The sequence below is a fragment of the Gymnodraco acuticeps genome, unplaced genomic scaffold (assembly GCF_902827175.1).
Source record: "Gymnodraco acuticeps unplaced genomic scaffold, fGymAcu1.1, whole genome shotgun sequence".
NCBI classification, from domain to species: domain Eukaryota; kingdom Metazoa; phylum Chordata; class Actinopteri; order Perciformes; family Bathydraconidae; genus Gymnodraco; species Gymnodraco acuticeps.
The window spans coordinates 463096-479316 of NW_022991325.1; the positions used below are offsets into that span (position 1 = coordinate 463096).

Sequence of the window (16221 nt, forward strand, 5' to 3'; positions counted from 1 at the left end):
CGTGGTGTTGTTGCAGGAAGTCCCGACGGAGAATACTTTTGCTGTAGTACAGGTAACACATAACTGGTACGCAGGTTATGTGTGTAATCTGAAATGCGTACCGTCACTTGTGTCACAAAGCGCATTTGCGTACCGACGTACATGTTACGTATTGCGCCGAGGCTTCGGAGCGTGTGTCGAGTAATCTCCGAAGCTTTTTGTGAAGCATGTATCGAGGCTTGTATCGTTTTGGGCCAGTGACGTCATCGATGACAAACGAAGCCTCGCTGCCTGTCGATACCACGTGACTGCTTCAGAAAGCGATTCAGATCGGTTGAACCGTTGAACCACAACGCTCATAATACCCATGGATGTATAATAAGAACCATATTACCCCTCCTGTACCCGGGCCCGGTGACACGATGGAATTAAGAGAGCTCAGACCCTCACTTATAGAGGTCGGAACATGTCATAAGTATAAATAGATACAAGCATAAATAAATGTAGGAATAAAAACATCAATAAATACAGGAATACATATCTTGCAGTGTTTTCAGGGAGCTTTAGTGTGTGTGCTGTGGCTCAGCTGGAAAGCAGTTGACTCATGACCGCAGGGTCCCTGGTTCAACGACTGAACAATACGTATTTTTTGTTGTTTATAAAAGCTACAGCTAAATGAGAATGTAGTTAATAATGTATTCTTTGATATGGTTTAGCCTTTCTCAGGCTACAACATGGTTAAGTTTATGAATATTATTAAGGAATACAAATCCCTCTTTGCAATGTTTACCAGCCTCCTTAGGCTTTTCAATCACAATCATTCAACTGGAATAAATACAATATTGTTAACATGAAAATATGATTTAATGTTCGTTGTTTAGAGTTATTCTAAGGCTTTACTCATTGGGAACTCGGTATGAGATGATGGAGCACACTGTTGAGATGTCCAATCTGCCTGTTTTACACACTTTGACCAACAGGGGGGTTTGTGTTCAAATGAAGCCCATGATGAAGCCTCATGAGATGAACCCTTTTGCGAACCAATTGGCTGGAAAGCTTCAAAGCTTCATAAGGCTTCATCACGCCATCACTAATCACCGGACGACAGAGTCGGTCTCCGTGTGCACAGACAGGGCTGCTGTTAACGTCGGTCTGTACAACGGAATTGAGCCAAAACTATGCCAACCGGCTGCGGAGGGAGACTCCCCCCCCCCCCCCTTCACTGGAGAACTGCGCGAAAACAGCTGATCACAACGTTCACACTCTGTGGTCAAGAAGTACTCCACGAGCCCCCCCCCCCCCCCCCCACCCACCCTTCTGTCGACTTTCCTGAAGTACTCCCCCGTTGATAGAAATCAACACGTAATGAATTAAGACCCCACGGTTTGATGATTGATAGGTGTGTGGGTTGTCTTTCATTTTGACACGCAGAACATTTTATAATAAACATAGATACTGTATGTTAAATGGATATATCCGCCTTCTTTCCATTCCCACAACAATATACATAAATAAATGGCATATTTTGGAAAATAGTTCGAATGGTGATTAATCATGATTAATTAATTTTTAAGCTGTGATTAATCTGATTAAAAATTGTAATCGTTTGACAGCCCTAGTATATATATATATGTGTGTATATATATGTATGTGTATATATATGTGTGTGTATATATGTGTGTATATATATGTATGTGTATATATGTATATATACGTATATATGTGTATGTATAAATATATGTGTGTATATATATATGTATGTATATATATATACATATGTATATATATATATACATGTATATATATACATATATATGTATATATACATATATATGTATGTATATATATACATATATATATATGTATGTATATATATACATATATATGTATGTATATATATACATATATATGTATAACCATATATATATTCCTTTCATATTCCTTTCATAAGCCCAATTAGCTTCTATCAGGGGAATACCACACACACACACACACACACACACACACACACACACACACACACACACACACACACACACACACACACACACACACACACACACACACACACACACCTCTTTCAGGTTCCTCTGCTCCTCCGGGGACATAAAGGAGCAGCCTTTGTGGACCAGCTGGAGGCAGAGGCTGCAGATGGGACGGCAATGCTGGCTGCAGAAGAGCTCCATCAGCTTGTGGTGGTCTGGGCAGATGCGCTCGGACAGGTCGCCGACAGGCTCACTCAGCTGGTGGACTCTAAATGTTGGGTTTTCCCGGTGAGGCCGCAGGTGCTCCTCGCAGAAAGAGGCCATGCAGGTGAGGCAGGTCTGCGCCGCTTCTGCTTCCATACATGTATCACAGCGTATGACATCCTGGCTCTCCGCTTGGCTGTCCTCTGCTGTCCCCAGGTCGGCCTCGCTCTTGGTCGACCGCAGGTTGAAGGTCTCCACGACGGTGCTGAGGACCGTGTTTTTTCTTCAGCTCCGGTTTGGTGGGGAAGTGGGTCCGACACTGAGGACAGCTGTAGGAGTCCTTCCAGCTGGCGAGGATGCAGTCCTGGCAGAAGTTGTGTCCGCAGGGGATGGTCACCGGGCAGTCAAAGGGACACAGACAGATGCTGCAGCTCAGCTCTTCCTCCAGACTCAACAGAGAAAACGGACTCTTGTCCATCGCCGCCATCATGAAACTCCAGTGGGCTGGGCTCTGAGTTGCGAGGGAGAAACGAAACTTAACTTTTCAATTTCAGGAACACCAAGTTGCCTAACAGTGTTTTCCACACCCACATCATGTTCTTAGTGGCGTTTCTACAGTCTGTCTATGCAAACATTTCCAGGGGGCCCTTCCAACAGATTCATCTACATAATTATTATTTATTTAAATAATCTGACGTAAAAAAAGAAATATATATTCCAAATGTAAGAAGATTTTTCTATATATTATATATATACAAATAAAAACAATTACAACCTATATATATCTTGAAAGTTGTAACATTGTAAAAAAAAACATCAAGCTTTCACTGCAACAACTCTCAACATACAATCGATCATCTCACAATATTCCTGTTATAGAAATAAATGTGTAAACCAAGAAACACATAATATGTATCTGAACAGGTCGTATGTCTATACACTACATTTATTTACCCCAACATACCTGCTCCGCTGGTGCAGCTAACTAAGCTCTCTGGGAAACATTCAGGCAATATAGTGTGTGTTATCTCTGATAAGAGGGAGAAACTCATGACTTCTGACGAAGCCTGCCTCTCTCTCCCTCTCGCTCGTTCTCGCTCTCTTAACCTTAAGAAGTAGTTCTTAAGGTTAGGGTTAGTTTCCAAGAAACGAATGTTAGTCCATGTAACATGCCCAACAGGGACATCAAAGTCCCAGCAAGCCCTGTTACTGATTACAGTTTTCGGGCTTTGTCATAGCTCTCATATAGCCTAGAAGCCTATAGACCAGGGGTGGGGAACCTCCGGCCCCCGGGCCGTATACGGCCCGCGAGACCATTTGGTATGGCCCTCGAGGTAATTTATAAACACACGCAAAAAAGAAAAAAATTAAAGAAATCTAGACCGCAAAATAATTAAACAAGCGAGTGCCTGTTTTTCCTGGCAACGGTCATGGTCCTTGAACACAACACGAGCCTAACGTGTCATCACGTGGTATATGTCTCGTCTGACGGGGGTGCAATTCTGACGGAGAGCACCAGAACGCCGCTCCGGGACTTCAAAAAATGGCAGTACCCATAAATCCGTACCGGTCCGTACACATGCTGCAGTTTTTGCGTGTCTGTGTCTTTAGTTGAAAGCCCAGTGGCGATCTGTTCATCTGTCATCCTGATCATAACTTTGTTGTTATTAGCATCTGGTTAGCTAGCTATGCTAACAAATATAAGAAGCTTTTTCCACAACCAGTGAGGTAAAGGCACATCTTTATATGATCATTATAGTTATCAAAAAATAAGATAATAAAGTAAACAGGTATAAAATACTATATGACAGTAAAAAAAAGTTGTTATTAATAAAGAAGAATACAGTTTAAAAGGGGAGTGATTTGTAAAATATCCATAAAGAAAAAGTAAATCTGCTTCCAGTTCTGTTTCAAATGGGTGTTGAGAGATGTTTCCATAGATCTCTTCATGTTGCTCTCAAAGTGCACCAGATTGATGCTTTTAACTTCAATATTTAAAAACAAATCTTCCCAGGGGAGCATGCCCCCCTGGACCCCCCTAGAGGAGGTTAGGTTCCCCCCCCCCCCACTTAAATCATGTCCATGGATAGGAAACTAAATACATTTGCACACATCTTGTGTCCATATCTTTCTGTTTGGTGGTCATGCCACACCGTGCACGTGCATGCATGCGCGAGTCATGGTGAGATATCTGGATTAAGAGGTTGCTTTTTCTTTGCACAGAATGAAAGAAAGGTCAAATGAAATGGGCTGTGATTTTTAAGCAGAGGTCAATAATTTGTGTGGCCCTCGGAGGATGTTGAACAAATTGAAATGGCCCTTGAGAGGAAAAAGGTTCCCCACCCCTGCTTTAGACCTTTAAGCCCACAGACATGATTATAGCATGATTAATACATAATGTAAACTGTAATTAAGATAAACAACTAAAGTCGTAAATCTACCCAATTCAGAGGTTAAATTGACTTTTAGCCCACTATATTTAATACCTTTAGTTACTGTGCAGATTTGGATTAATGATGTGACATATAATGAACTCTTAAATCAGACTTTTAAGGATTTTACTATATGGCACACTATTTCAGGTATCCTAATATATAATTTTTGTAATGGCCATGGCATCGTTACAATGATATTGCAAGCCAATGATGCAAAGATAGAGTTTTACATTGTAAAAAAAAAAGAAAGTATATTGCTTTTAAAAATTGCTTTTCATTAGGCTGAATTGCAACTAGTTGCTAGCTGTGTGATGCCTCTACTTCTGAATAGATGAGAACGAGCAGGAAAAGCATATTTAATGGGATTCCCAAATGTTCATCAGATCAAGAGTAACACTGACATTTTGAGGATCAAATATAGTTTTCAATTTTCCTGTGAGGACAATATATAAATGTAATCTCTCTGCATATGAACGGCCCACAGATGTCTGAAGATATCGATTCTATCACTTATTGGTAAGAAATAACAGGAAGAATTTCCAAAAATGTACGAGTGCTATTTTAACCACCTGTGTCTTCACAAAAAGAAAAGAAACGTTTTTGATAGAGCACACTTTATTAATAGTAAGCATTGGTTTATTTATTTAGAGATTGATTTAATGTAAAAGAGCCATAATCACTGGAATTTTAAGACAATGGCAAACACCTGAAAACAACCACCGTACATTAAGCATTACACACAGGTTGGTTTGGTTTGACAGTTCAAGTGTTATACAACCCTCGACCATATATGATGCGAAGAACAATGAACACAGTTTCAGTAAATGCACGGCAAACAAACAAAATGATCATCACGTCACAGGAGTCTGCGGAGCTGTGTCCCAAACCACAGCTCTTCATTGTGTTGACTTGTGTTAACAGAAAACAGCAGATTTCATTATACAGGTTCAGACTTTACATGCAATGATGTACGGTTCCTTCACACAATAGCATGGAGCCTAATAATAACACTGTACCTGAAGTGCATTGCCTGAAACGAATCTGAGATATTTGAACTTATCCAACCATTAAGACTCAAAACTGAGATCACGTCCAAACTGTAGAGGAAACTTCTGTGTAGCATGCAGTGGAGTCACCGACTCAGGAAGGAGACACGGGAAGAGTCGGAGCTTTGATGTCAAACCACTGTGATTTATTTGGAGTTGGTACCAGAGTATTCACATCACAAATCCAAGAGTCAGAGGTTCTGACTCCACGGTAGAGTTGCCACGTCAATTCTGGAGAGCCTCTCTCTTGCCAGCCCATCTAACTGGTTTCGCAGAGAGTAAACAACATATTTGAGAAGATAGCCTAAACAGTGTGGGAACACTGAGCTACTTGCGTCGGACACTTATGACCTCGAAGATTTTACCTTGGAGTCCACAAATACAGAGAAGGAAGTGTCCCAGTGTACCCACAACACAGACCATCTGTGACCCAGTATTGACCGGTCACAGAATGGGAACAATAACATTATTGGCTAAGCAGCCTGTGTCCTTAAAGAAGGTAAACAGACATCAAGGTTTGTCCTGTATGTCACATCTTGGCGTCTATGACAATTATTTCCATAACACAAACCTTTACCAGTTTTTCAGCAAAATCATCAAGGAAAAACTTTCTTTTTTTAAAAACCTGTGAGGTTATTAGAACAGAGAACTGTGTTCAAACGGCTAACTTCACCGTGAACGTACCACCGCATGTTGTGTAGACAGATCTCTACTGCTAGACACCCATACAGTTTGTTGTTTCACACGATTTAGCACAAGATGAGCACCCTCGCGGGACATCATCATCTTACAAGCCGGGGTAAACTTTGTATCACACAACAAATAATTAACCCCTGTGAAACTATACAGCTAACTAGCTTCACACCACCTTACACAAAGCCAACAGACCAGGCTGATGGCTTGTTAGTTTAATTTGCCCACCATAGATGTGAAATTGTATATCAATGTACATCTATGGAGTAAAGGATGCAAGAACAACACCCGTTTCCTTTCCCTAAATTCTTTCCTCTAACGCAGTGGTCGCCAACCAGTCGATCGATCGCGAGTGTGGTGCGGCTAGATCGCGGACCGTTAAAAAAACAAGTAACAAAAGAAAGAAAAATAAAATAAAAATAATAATGTTTGAAAAATACGTTTTTAGATGTAAACCTATCATCCACCACCCCGTTAGCAGATGCCACTTGATTAACGTATATTTGAGACACTTCAATAATATAATACATTAACCGTGCTTTACGTGAACCTCATCGTGACACAAGAGAGGACGGCAAATTGGAAGCACTGCCTGGGCCGTCTTTTTCACTCAATTCTGCAATAGGTAGATCTCGCCTTTCACCTAGGCCGACGTCGGTTATCTTGGGCTTAAAAAGGTTGGTGACCACTGCTCTAACGTCACCAATAAAAAGGTAACATCCAATAAAAACAATCAAAAGGAAAGATTCATCAAAACTTGATGGAACTTGTCTATATGACTTTAATTCACATCAGCCGAAAAAGAGTTGAGGAAGTGACGCTTTAGAGCTGGGCGATAACGATATATGCACTTTTCTTGATAAACAAAATGTCAATACATGGTCAGTAGGGAAGCGATGCCACGGTTGAGGAAACCTTTTCCATCGGTTAATAAACTGGAGACATCACCTGTGTTATTGACTACACGGGAGATATAACAAGAAAAGATTGTTGAAGATTCTGATTCTTTTATGTTGAATGGCTCATCATTTAATCAGCATTTGTAAAACACTGTAACACCGCTAATACCAACTACTGCATTGTACTCTGCTCTCGCACATGGAACAGCCAATCACATCGCAGAAACTAATTATGTTCTAGCCAATCAACTTGCAACCTTACAGTGGCGTAAATTAGCAATTGAACGTTAGGGAGATAAAAACTGAACAATAATGAGAAAAAACCCTCCAATATTCTCATATTATAAGAGGCATTCATTTGCGGGAACAATTCAGTTTTTTTTGCAAATGTATACCTGTATAGTATCAAAGAACATTGGCGTTTTTTGTCAATTTCTGAGCTTTTTATTTTACATTTTCAACTTAATCTCTATCATAATTATTAGCATTTTTTAAAGTAGTCTGAAATGCACAAGCCATTAAACACGGATGGTTGATTATTGATTTTGGATCAAAAGGTAAAACGATTTAGAGACTGTAAGAAATATTTTAAAGGTCATCAGAATGAAAAACAAATAACTTGATCAAATGTTTTGCCATATCGCCCAGCCCTTAACTTCAATGCACTCCAAAACGATCGTACATTTTCCACATGCGGACATATGAAAACACTGTACTGACACATGCTGGAGCGTGACGTAATAATTCACTTCTTTATCCAGTCACAGTCACCATACAGGAGAAAGACTAGCACACACATGCTGTACGGTAAGAGTACAGTGCGCGGCGTTCTGTTTGCTTCTTCTAATCCTAATGACAGAAGTCATATCGATGCTCAGGTGTGTTCAAACCACCTGGGATGCAGTTTATAGACTGGAAAACACGAAGCATGTTGCTTTTACGTGTTTAGAAAAGCAGTCTTAATCGTTTTTGGTCACATAACCAAAAATTCAGCTGCTGTAAATCACAGCTAGCATAGCTAACGACAACAGCGATGGCGCTATCGTTTGCATGCGAGTCCATTTAAGTTTAGAAGATAAGGACTGTGTGCTGACATTTTCAGACAAACACATTTGAGTTATTCCTTCATTTTCTTTGTTAAAGCCAAGCTAAATCAGCGAGCACTAAAAGTGGGGACAATCAAGTTTCACCTGAACACTCCAACAGCACAAAGAACCATTTAGTTGCAACTTCAATTGATTTTGACTAAATGTTAGCTGGAGGTGGGTTAACAGGGAATGTCTTAATAAGTGAACAAAGCAGTGTATTATATTTCATTATTATGAGTGTATTTAGAAGAAAAGGCTGTGTATTACGAGTGTGCCCGCATCGCCAATTCTGTGCATATGCTCCTCATGCCTGAAGCTTGCACATAGAAATGGACGAGCCACTTGAGAAAATCCAGAAAGCTGGACACACAGCTTGGGCAAAGGGGAACACAAAGGTGTGGAAGGGATACGCCCTGTCTGCCACGTTATAGAACGTAGCAGTGCCCTCGTCACAATCCAACAGCACGCCTACGCGCTTGGGATCGGGATTGACCAGCACGGTCTCATTGCTGTTGTGCCAAGCGGACAGCTTGACGTTGAACCACTCGATACACCAGGACTGGTCGTTGCGGCCCAGTCGACTGGTGGGACCTTTGCGGTCAATGCTTCTGTAAGCCAAGCCTACGCCAATGAAGTTGTTGCAGCTCAGTCGCACTTCCCAGTAGTGGCGGCCTTGAGAGAAACTCTGACGAGCGAGCACCTGGGAGCAGACCGAGAAGCGTTCAGGGAAGTCGGGATAGTCTGTGTGTTCATCTGACACAGAGGCCTTAGTGAAGCCCTCACTCAGAGCGATGCGTTTGTGGGCCGTCTTTGGATCCAAAGTGAGAACTGTACCATCTGGTAGGGACAAAAATCAACATTTTCACAACAAACTTTGTTGATACCATAATAGGGGATGATGCCTCCTACAATCATACACTTACATTTCAAAAGTTCGGTTCTTTTTTCAGCAGATGTTATGCTTGGTGGAATGTCTGACATTTCTGCAACAGAAGACAACAAATTAATTTGTCTTTAGGCAAAGAAAACAATTGAAAAGAGCATCTTAAAAAATGGCATCTCCAACGATTAGCATTTAGGTCTGTTCACAGGTGTTGAGGACGACTAGTAGGTGAACACGTTGAAAAAAGAAGGCAGACTGGCTAATTGCCCGTTTGCAATTTAGGTGGAAGGTTTTGAGAACATTTGTAGAATAAAATCATCTGGTCCAGCTGAATCGATGTGAGTTTTTCTTACTCCAAAAGATGTTGTCATAGTAAATCAGTGGAGTACTCTTTTATTGAATGGCTTCTACCTGGTTTATTCAAATAAGCTGGAGGAGTACTGCTTCTGGGTTGGATTATCCCACCTAAATCCAAGAGGTTTTCTGTTGAGCGTTCTTCATTCTTTTGTCCAATATTGTCTTTTGGAGCTTTGTGAGATTTTGGTTCTGAAGATAAAAAAAGATAGTACATTTGTTATTTAACTGCAGTCTTAATTCTGAAGAGCTGTCAAAGGGATATTTCTGATGTTTTGAAACAGGGTTTGTATAAAAGGTACAGGAGAAAAAGGTCAGAACACCCCAGTCTGAAGAAACATACGGTACATTGAACTGCTGTGGACAGTGGCAGCAGCAAAACCTATTTTAGCCATCTAAAAAAATAAATAAAACATGTCTGTTGTTCGAAGCTGGGGACGTGCCAACAGCCTTCTACTGTATGTTACGTAGTGACTATAGAGAAATAAAACTGGCCTTCACTTCAAAACTGTCCCTTTAAGTCTTATTCAATAGCAAATCAACATGCACAATAATTAAAACATACTTCTTACACTAAACAACAAACAAGTACAAGCACATCACACACGTTCTCTCATTGATATAAATGGGGTGGACAACATATTAATAACAGGTCTCAGTAGGACACATTAAGAGTTCAATAGCACCAAAACTACCACATCCAAAATGACCGTTAAGTTGAATCAACACCTCCTTATGTTGTACTGCTGTTGTCTGCTGTACTCTATTTAATTATGTTTTTATTTCTCTAGTCTTGTTGTGGTCATTTAACATCTTGCCAAGGACAACAGTTGAAAATTAGCCTGCTGGCTAATACTGGCTCATTTACAGCAATGTGGATTAATGTGCACTGTCCTTTAAATAAATAAACTAAACTTAAAAAACCGAATATTATAACTTTCATAAAAAGGTAGAATTTGTTGCGCATAAACTTGAGTGTTATCCATATGTGGGACCAAATATAGACTATTTCTTACTTTGAGACTTCTCCTTTGGGCCTGCTTTGTGTTGAGAGCCTGGACCTGTCCTTTGCGGCTCTGAGAGAGGGAGAAGCAAAAGAATAGGAACATGTAATACTAGAGCCAGACGCAATCCTCATGTGTTCTTAAAAGCCCCTTGTTGTTTTCAAAACATACATCATAAGGCAAGTGAGAACAATTCATTCTGGTGATCCATTTTTTTAAAGTCTTATCTTAAAAAGGAGTCTTATGCTCATTTTCAGTTTAAAATGTGTATGTTGTGCCTCTACTGTGACATGTTTACATGCTTTAATGTTCAAACAGCTCTTTATTTGTCCAGTGTGTCGGAGAGAAATGTTTTCTCAATATTAGTGCTGTAGCGACGCGTCGACTTCAAAATATCGTCGACGACATATTTCCGCGTCGACACCATAGACTGTATATATGGTCGCCACACACACGTGGGTCACCCAAAGCAACAAGCAGTTCGCAATCGCACTTCTAACACAATGGAGACTGAAACGGCTACCAACTCCTCCTCACAGGATTGCGCACGAAGCCCTCAAACGAAAACATCTCGCCCCAGGTCTTCAAAAGCATGGGAATATTTTAAAGTTAGTCCAAAACGCAAAGATATTTATATATTTATATCTCACTGAGACTGCTGCTTGACCGGAAGCAGCAGCTAGCTGTGGTGGCAACCATTAGCAGCTAGCATTTGCTCTCCGATGTTTACATAAAAATGGAATTATGGATTATAAATTCAATAATTTTTTTATACATAGACGTTAAAAACCTATGGATTAACCGATTCAGCCGCGTTTTTTCTCATTTTAATGCCATTGAACACGTATTTTGATCAGATTGACAGCTACGGCGGTGAGACGATCTCCCTAGAAGCTCTGTGAAGGTACGTGTTGTGATGACTGTATTTGCTTCCCCTGTCGCGAGTCCGGATCACTCAGTGATGATACTATATACCTACATAATCTGTGGAGTCTCAGCTTTAATCGGATATCTTGTATGTGCAGCTACGATAAGTAATAAGGGTTATCTTGAGTTCTATGCCAATGTCCGTTAGCATTTTTCGCTCAGGGGTCATTTAGATAGCATTTTAGTTTGCTTCTTATGAGACTTATGTTTTGTTTTGTGTTGGTAAACATGGTTTGTATCGTCAGTTAGCTGAGATTATTTCCGTTAATCTGGTATAACACATTAATAGGTTCTTAAATATTAAGATCCCCTGAGACACAGTATCGTGGAAAAAAAATTTTTTACATTACTTTTTTTTACATTACGTTTTTTATGAATTGAACAACAGAAAAATAATCGTTCGATTAGTCGACTAATCGATCAAATAATCGCCCGATTAATCGTTTTCAAAATAATCGTTTCCCCCCAGCACTACTCAATATATAAAAAAAAAAGAAGTGATTTAGAAAGCTGCTCTTGTATTTGAGTCTTAGAAATGAGATCACTAAAATGAATTCACCTTGTGATAGTTGAACATCCCTGACCACCAAACGATTAGCACCAACTTGAGGAATATCTTGAAATCAAGTAAGAGTCGCATCATTTCTTTGATTTTCTGGATTTTTGGTTCCACCATAAACCAACTCACCTAAAATGCCAGGGTTAATATGTGCAAGTGCAACAAAGTTGTACATGAATGGCTTCACTATTCTTTCTCAATCCATATTCAACTGTAAAGTTTCCCACTTAGAAATGGACCTGCACTAGCATCTTTCAAAAGATTCCAATGACAGACGTTTTAAAGAGCTACGATATTCATTAAGATAGGTGGTGTGCTGTTCGACCTCTGCGAGTACAATGGTACAATTTAAACCTTTCTTACTTGTCTTTTGTCCTGCCATAAAATGGAGATCCCTGTTGTAGCCTGGTTGATGCTGGGGTGCAAAGTGGTGTGGATGTGACCCCATGTAAACTGGCTGGTATAATGACTCGATGAGGGGACGACCTGGACTGTGGGACCTGGGGGGCCTTTTCTGCTTTGGAAGATTGTTGAATTCTGAAAGAGAGAAGGTAAAATAAGAAGACATTTTGTGCACTCATTGTATCACAAAATGCAAAAGCATATTTGCCATACACAGATTTTCAAAACGTTATTTTATCAAAACTACAGTATTGTGTAGGATCTATATATGAAAATGATTGGGATGTTATATTATTTTGTTTAGATTCTTCATACGGTATTATTTTGAACACTTGTTCGACTTTATTAGCTGAACAGGGTCTGTTCTTACCAGACACGGCAGATGCTAACAGCTACAGACGATAACAGCTACTACAAATAGGATATAGGAACACCTAAATTGCCTTTGCAATCGTGAAGCAAATATTTGCATTTTTCAGCGACTTCAAAGCTGTGCAGACGTGAGTTTATCATACATATTGATATTGTATTATATTATAGGTTAAAAGCAGAGATTAACATACCAGATATGGGATGAGGTCCAGTGCTTTCCGTTGCTGAGCCATAAACAGTGGACAAGACATTGGAGTTAAATTCCAGTATCTCACAACACAAGCTCTCCAGACGCCCATGTTATGTTTTGCAACAAAAGTTGGCTTTATCATTATCCCATTATGCACCTCAAAATGTTAAATCTCCCATTAAAAGTGTAACTGCACATTCACCCGGTTTGCGTATCCGCAGTCTGTCCTCAACAGGCGGTTTAAACATCTCCGTCAGGTGCTCCTTCAGGTCTGCACAAAAGTCCTGCGTGGCTTTCACCTTCTTAGAATCCAGGTTGATTTGAGGGGTGTAAGGGTCAAAGCTGGCAGCCTTTGGCAGGTTGACTGACGCCTGGAGGCAGAAGAACAAACTGTTTTTATGCAATGCATTGGAAATAAGCTTTTTTATTTTCTATTGTGTATCTATTATGAGTGGAATACTGTCATTTAAAAAAAAAAGATAAAAGGTTGTGATTTTAAATATAACATTATTATAAACACTATTAAACAGACAGCGTGATTAGTGTCTTTGAAGGCTGTTTAAAGGATAGGTTTTTGCGGATTGATTGACTCACCTGTAGGAAGGCAAGAGTCTGGGACTGACTCAGCAGACTGATGATGTCTTCTTTAGCTTTACTCATATGAACAACGTTCTCATTGAACTTCTTTGAGAGACCCTTAAGCTTAGTCTGACCACTCTGCAGCTCGCAGTCAACAGCAGTCAGAGCTTCACTCTCCTCTCGGGCCAACATATCCCGGATCTGCTGATACTCAGCTGCCAGGGCCTTCTTCCTGTTGGTCGCTGAGTCCTAAGAGAATCAGAACACATCAGTAGGCAAAAGGAAAAGAGTAAATACAGGGGTTAGAGAAAATGACAGTTATATCACACAAAGCAACATCTCAGTGTTATGGTTTGCAAATGAACAATAATCACTTAATGTTTTCCTTTATTTATTCTTCTTCTTTCAAGAAACTCTTTTTTTGGAATTCATAAGAATTATAAATAATGAAATGTCAAGTATCCAGGACTACCTTTAGCTTGTCCTCCATGTCACCAATATGCGAAATAACTCGCTCGTTCTTCATTATTTTCTCGTCCAGGATAGCCAACTTGCCTCTCAGGTCGGACTATAAAACAGAGAAACAGGACACATTCAGAAAAGTATCATTAAGATTATTTTGTAAATTTAAACCTGTAACATTACTTGTCAAATCTCAGCATTGTGTGGTATGACATATAACGCTTTAATGCAGTGAACACACACACACACACACACACACACACACACACACACACACACACACACACACACACACACCACACACACACACACACACACCACACACACACACACACACACACACACACACACACACACACACACACACCCACACACACACACACACACACACACACACACACACACACACACACACACACACACACACACACACACACACACATCACACACACACACCACAACCACACACACACACACACACACACACACACACACACACACACACACACACACCCACACACACACACACACACACACACACACACACACACACACACACACACACACACACACACACACACACACACACACACACACACACACACACACACACACACACACACACACACACACACACACACACACACCTCTTTCAGGTTCCTCTGCTCCTCCGGGGACATAAAGGAGCAGCCTTTGTGGACCAGCTGGAGGCAGAGGCTGCAGATGGGACGGCAATGCTGGCTGCAGAAGAGCTCCATCAGCTTGTGGTGGTCTGGGCAGATGCGCTCGGACAGGTCGCCGACAGGCTCACTCAGCTGGTGGACTCTAAATGTTGGGTTTTCCCGGTGAGGCCGCAGGTGCTCCTCGCAGAAAGAGGCCATGCAGGTGAGGCAGGTCTGCGCCGCTTCTGCTTCCATACATGTATCACAGCGTATGACATCCTGGCTCTCCGCTTGGCTGTCCTCTGCTGTCCCCAGGTCGGCCTCGCTCTTGGTCGACCGCAGGTTGAAGGTCTCCACGACGGTGCTGAGGACCGTGTTTTTCTTCAGCTCCGGTTTGGTGGGGAAGTGGGTCCGACACTGAGGACAGCTGTAGGAGTCCTTCCAGCTCGCGAGGATGCAGTCCTGGCAGAAGTTGTGTCCGCAGGGGATGGTCACCGGGCAGTCAAAGGGACACAGACAGATGCTGCAGCTCAGCTCTTCCTCCAGACTCAACAGAGAAAATGGACTCTGGTCCATCGCCGCCATCATGAAACTGCAGTGGGCTGGGCTCTGAGTTGCGAGGGAGAAACGAAACTTAACTTGCGCTATTCTTGCACTAGTTTCGATTCCTTTAAAGGCAACATTTATATTCAGTTCGACCAATTTCCAGCAGTTTATCGTTAAAAACTTAAATAGTGACAAAACAAAGTATGAAATGTTAGAATTTAGCCTTCATTCGACTTCAAAGCTCACGTCAACATGAACAGGGAACTCGAAAATAATAATTTAGTTTAAATCTCCAACAATACCTCGAGTCCTCGGGTGTCCTTGTCGCTCTTCTTCTTCTTCTTCTTCTTCTTCTTCACACTAAGAAGTGAAGCTGTTCAGGAACTAGTTGTAATATCCTGTATGTGATGGCTCCTTCCTGTCTTGAGAGGACAATAAATACAGGTGGTGACAGCAGCCGTTGTCACTGTCACTACCATAGACTGTAGGTCACTACCGTCACTACCCGATCTGCAGCCCTGCCCGATCTGCAGTGCGCATGTGCGAGATGGTCGCAGTACCTCAAGATGGGCGGGAACTCAACATGGGCGGAGCCTCAACGCCCCTCCTTATCAACCTTTGAGGCACGTGACGAGCTTCACAGATGACGCGTTGCATCCTGTTTCCGGGGTAGCAGTTCTGTGTCATAAGAGGCTTCTCAATTCTTAAATTTCCCCTCCTCGACTCCCCTCCTCGAGACTTAGTCCCGCCCACAGGAGATGCGAGCAGAGGACCGAGGAGGGTAACCGAGGAGAGAGGAGGGGAAATTTGAGTATTGAGAAGCCTCTATAACATCAGAGAAGAGAAGAAGAGTTACGACAGCGGAGGACCAAAATGCTTGATCGTCACGTGGTTCAGGGAGACTCAATAGTTCCCCGGAAGTTCGTGGTGGGACATTTGAATGCATGATTAC

The 16221-nt window shown here is 41.4% G+C and overlaps 2 protein-coding genes across 3 annotated transcripts in view; both read right to left on the minus strand.

Annotated features, from left to right (window-relative positions):
* The window catches only part of LOC117562517 (E3 ubiquitin/ISG15 ligase TRIM25-like), a 25905-nt gene extending 22378 nt beyond the window's left edge, over positions 1-3527 (minus strand). Inside the window, 3 exon segments of the mRNA XM_034240357.1 lie at positions 2055-2450; positions 2452-2679; positions 3133-3527. Coding sequence (XP_034096248.1) covers positions 2055-2450; positions 2452-2658 — 603 coding nt within the window. The 5' untranslated portion in view covers positions 2659-2679; positions 3133-3527.
* Positions 3528-5200: 1673 nt separating this feature from the next.
* Positions 5201-15815, minus strand: trim25 (tripartite motif containing 25). 2 transcript variants are annotated; one of them, XM_034240370.1, is made up of 11 exons: positions 15572-15815; positions 14709-15332; positions 14072-14167; positions 13615-13848; positions 13223-13391; positions 13022-13054; positions 12420-12593; positions 10583-10642; positions 9678-9758; positions 9253-9312; positions 5201-9166 (listed from the first exon to the last, which is right to left on the minus strand). In XM_034240370.1, exons 2-11 carry the CDS (start codon positions 15309-15311, stop codon positions 8634-8636), a joined length of 2043 nt encoding a protein of 680 aa, XP_034096261.1. In that variant the 5' UTR covers positions 15312-15332; positions 15572-15815; the 3' UTR covers positions 5201-8633. The 2 variants fall into 2 exon arrangements, with proteins under 2 accessions (XP_034096261.1, XP_034096260.1); XM_034240369.1 differs by having other exon boundaries at positions 9624-9758.
* Positions 15816-16221: the final 406 nt, after the last annotated feature.

Coding starts and splice junctions, on each gene's coding strand:
- trim25 (XM_034240369.1), bottom strand. CDS start 15,311: ATGATGGCGGCGATGGACCAGAGTCCATTTTCTCTGTTGAGTCTGGAG. Junction 14,168..14,708: donor AGCAGAGGAACCTGAAAGAG/GTGTGTGTGTGT, acceptor TCTGTTTTATAG/TCCGACCTGAGAGGCAAGTT. Junction 13,392..13,614: donor AGACTCTTGCCTTCCTACAG/GTGAGTCAATCA, acceptor TTCTGCCTCCAG/GCGTCAGTCAACCTGCCAAA.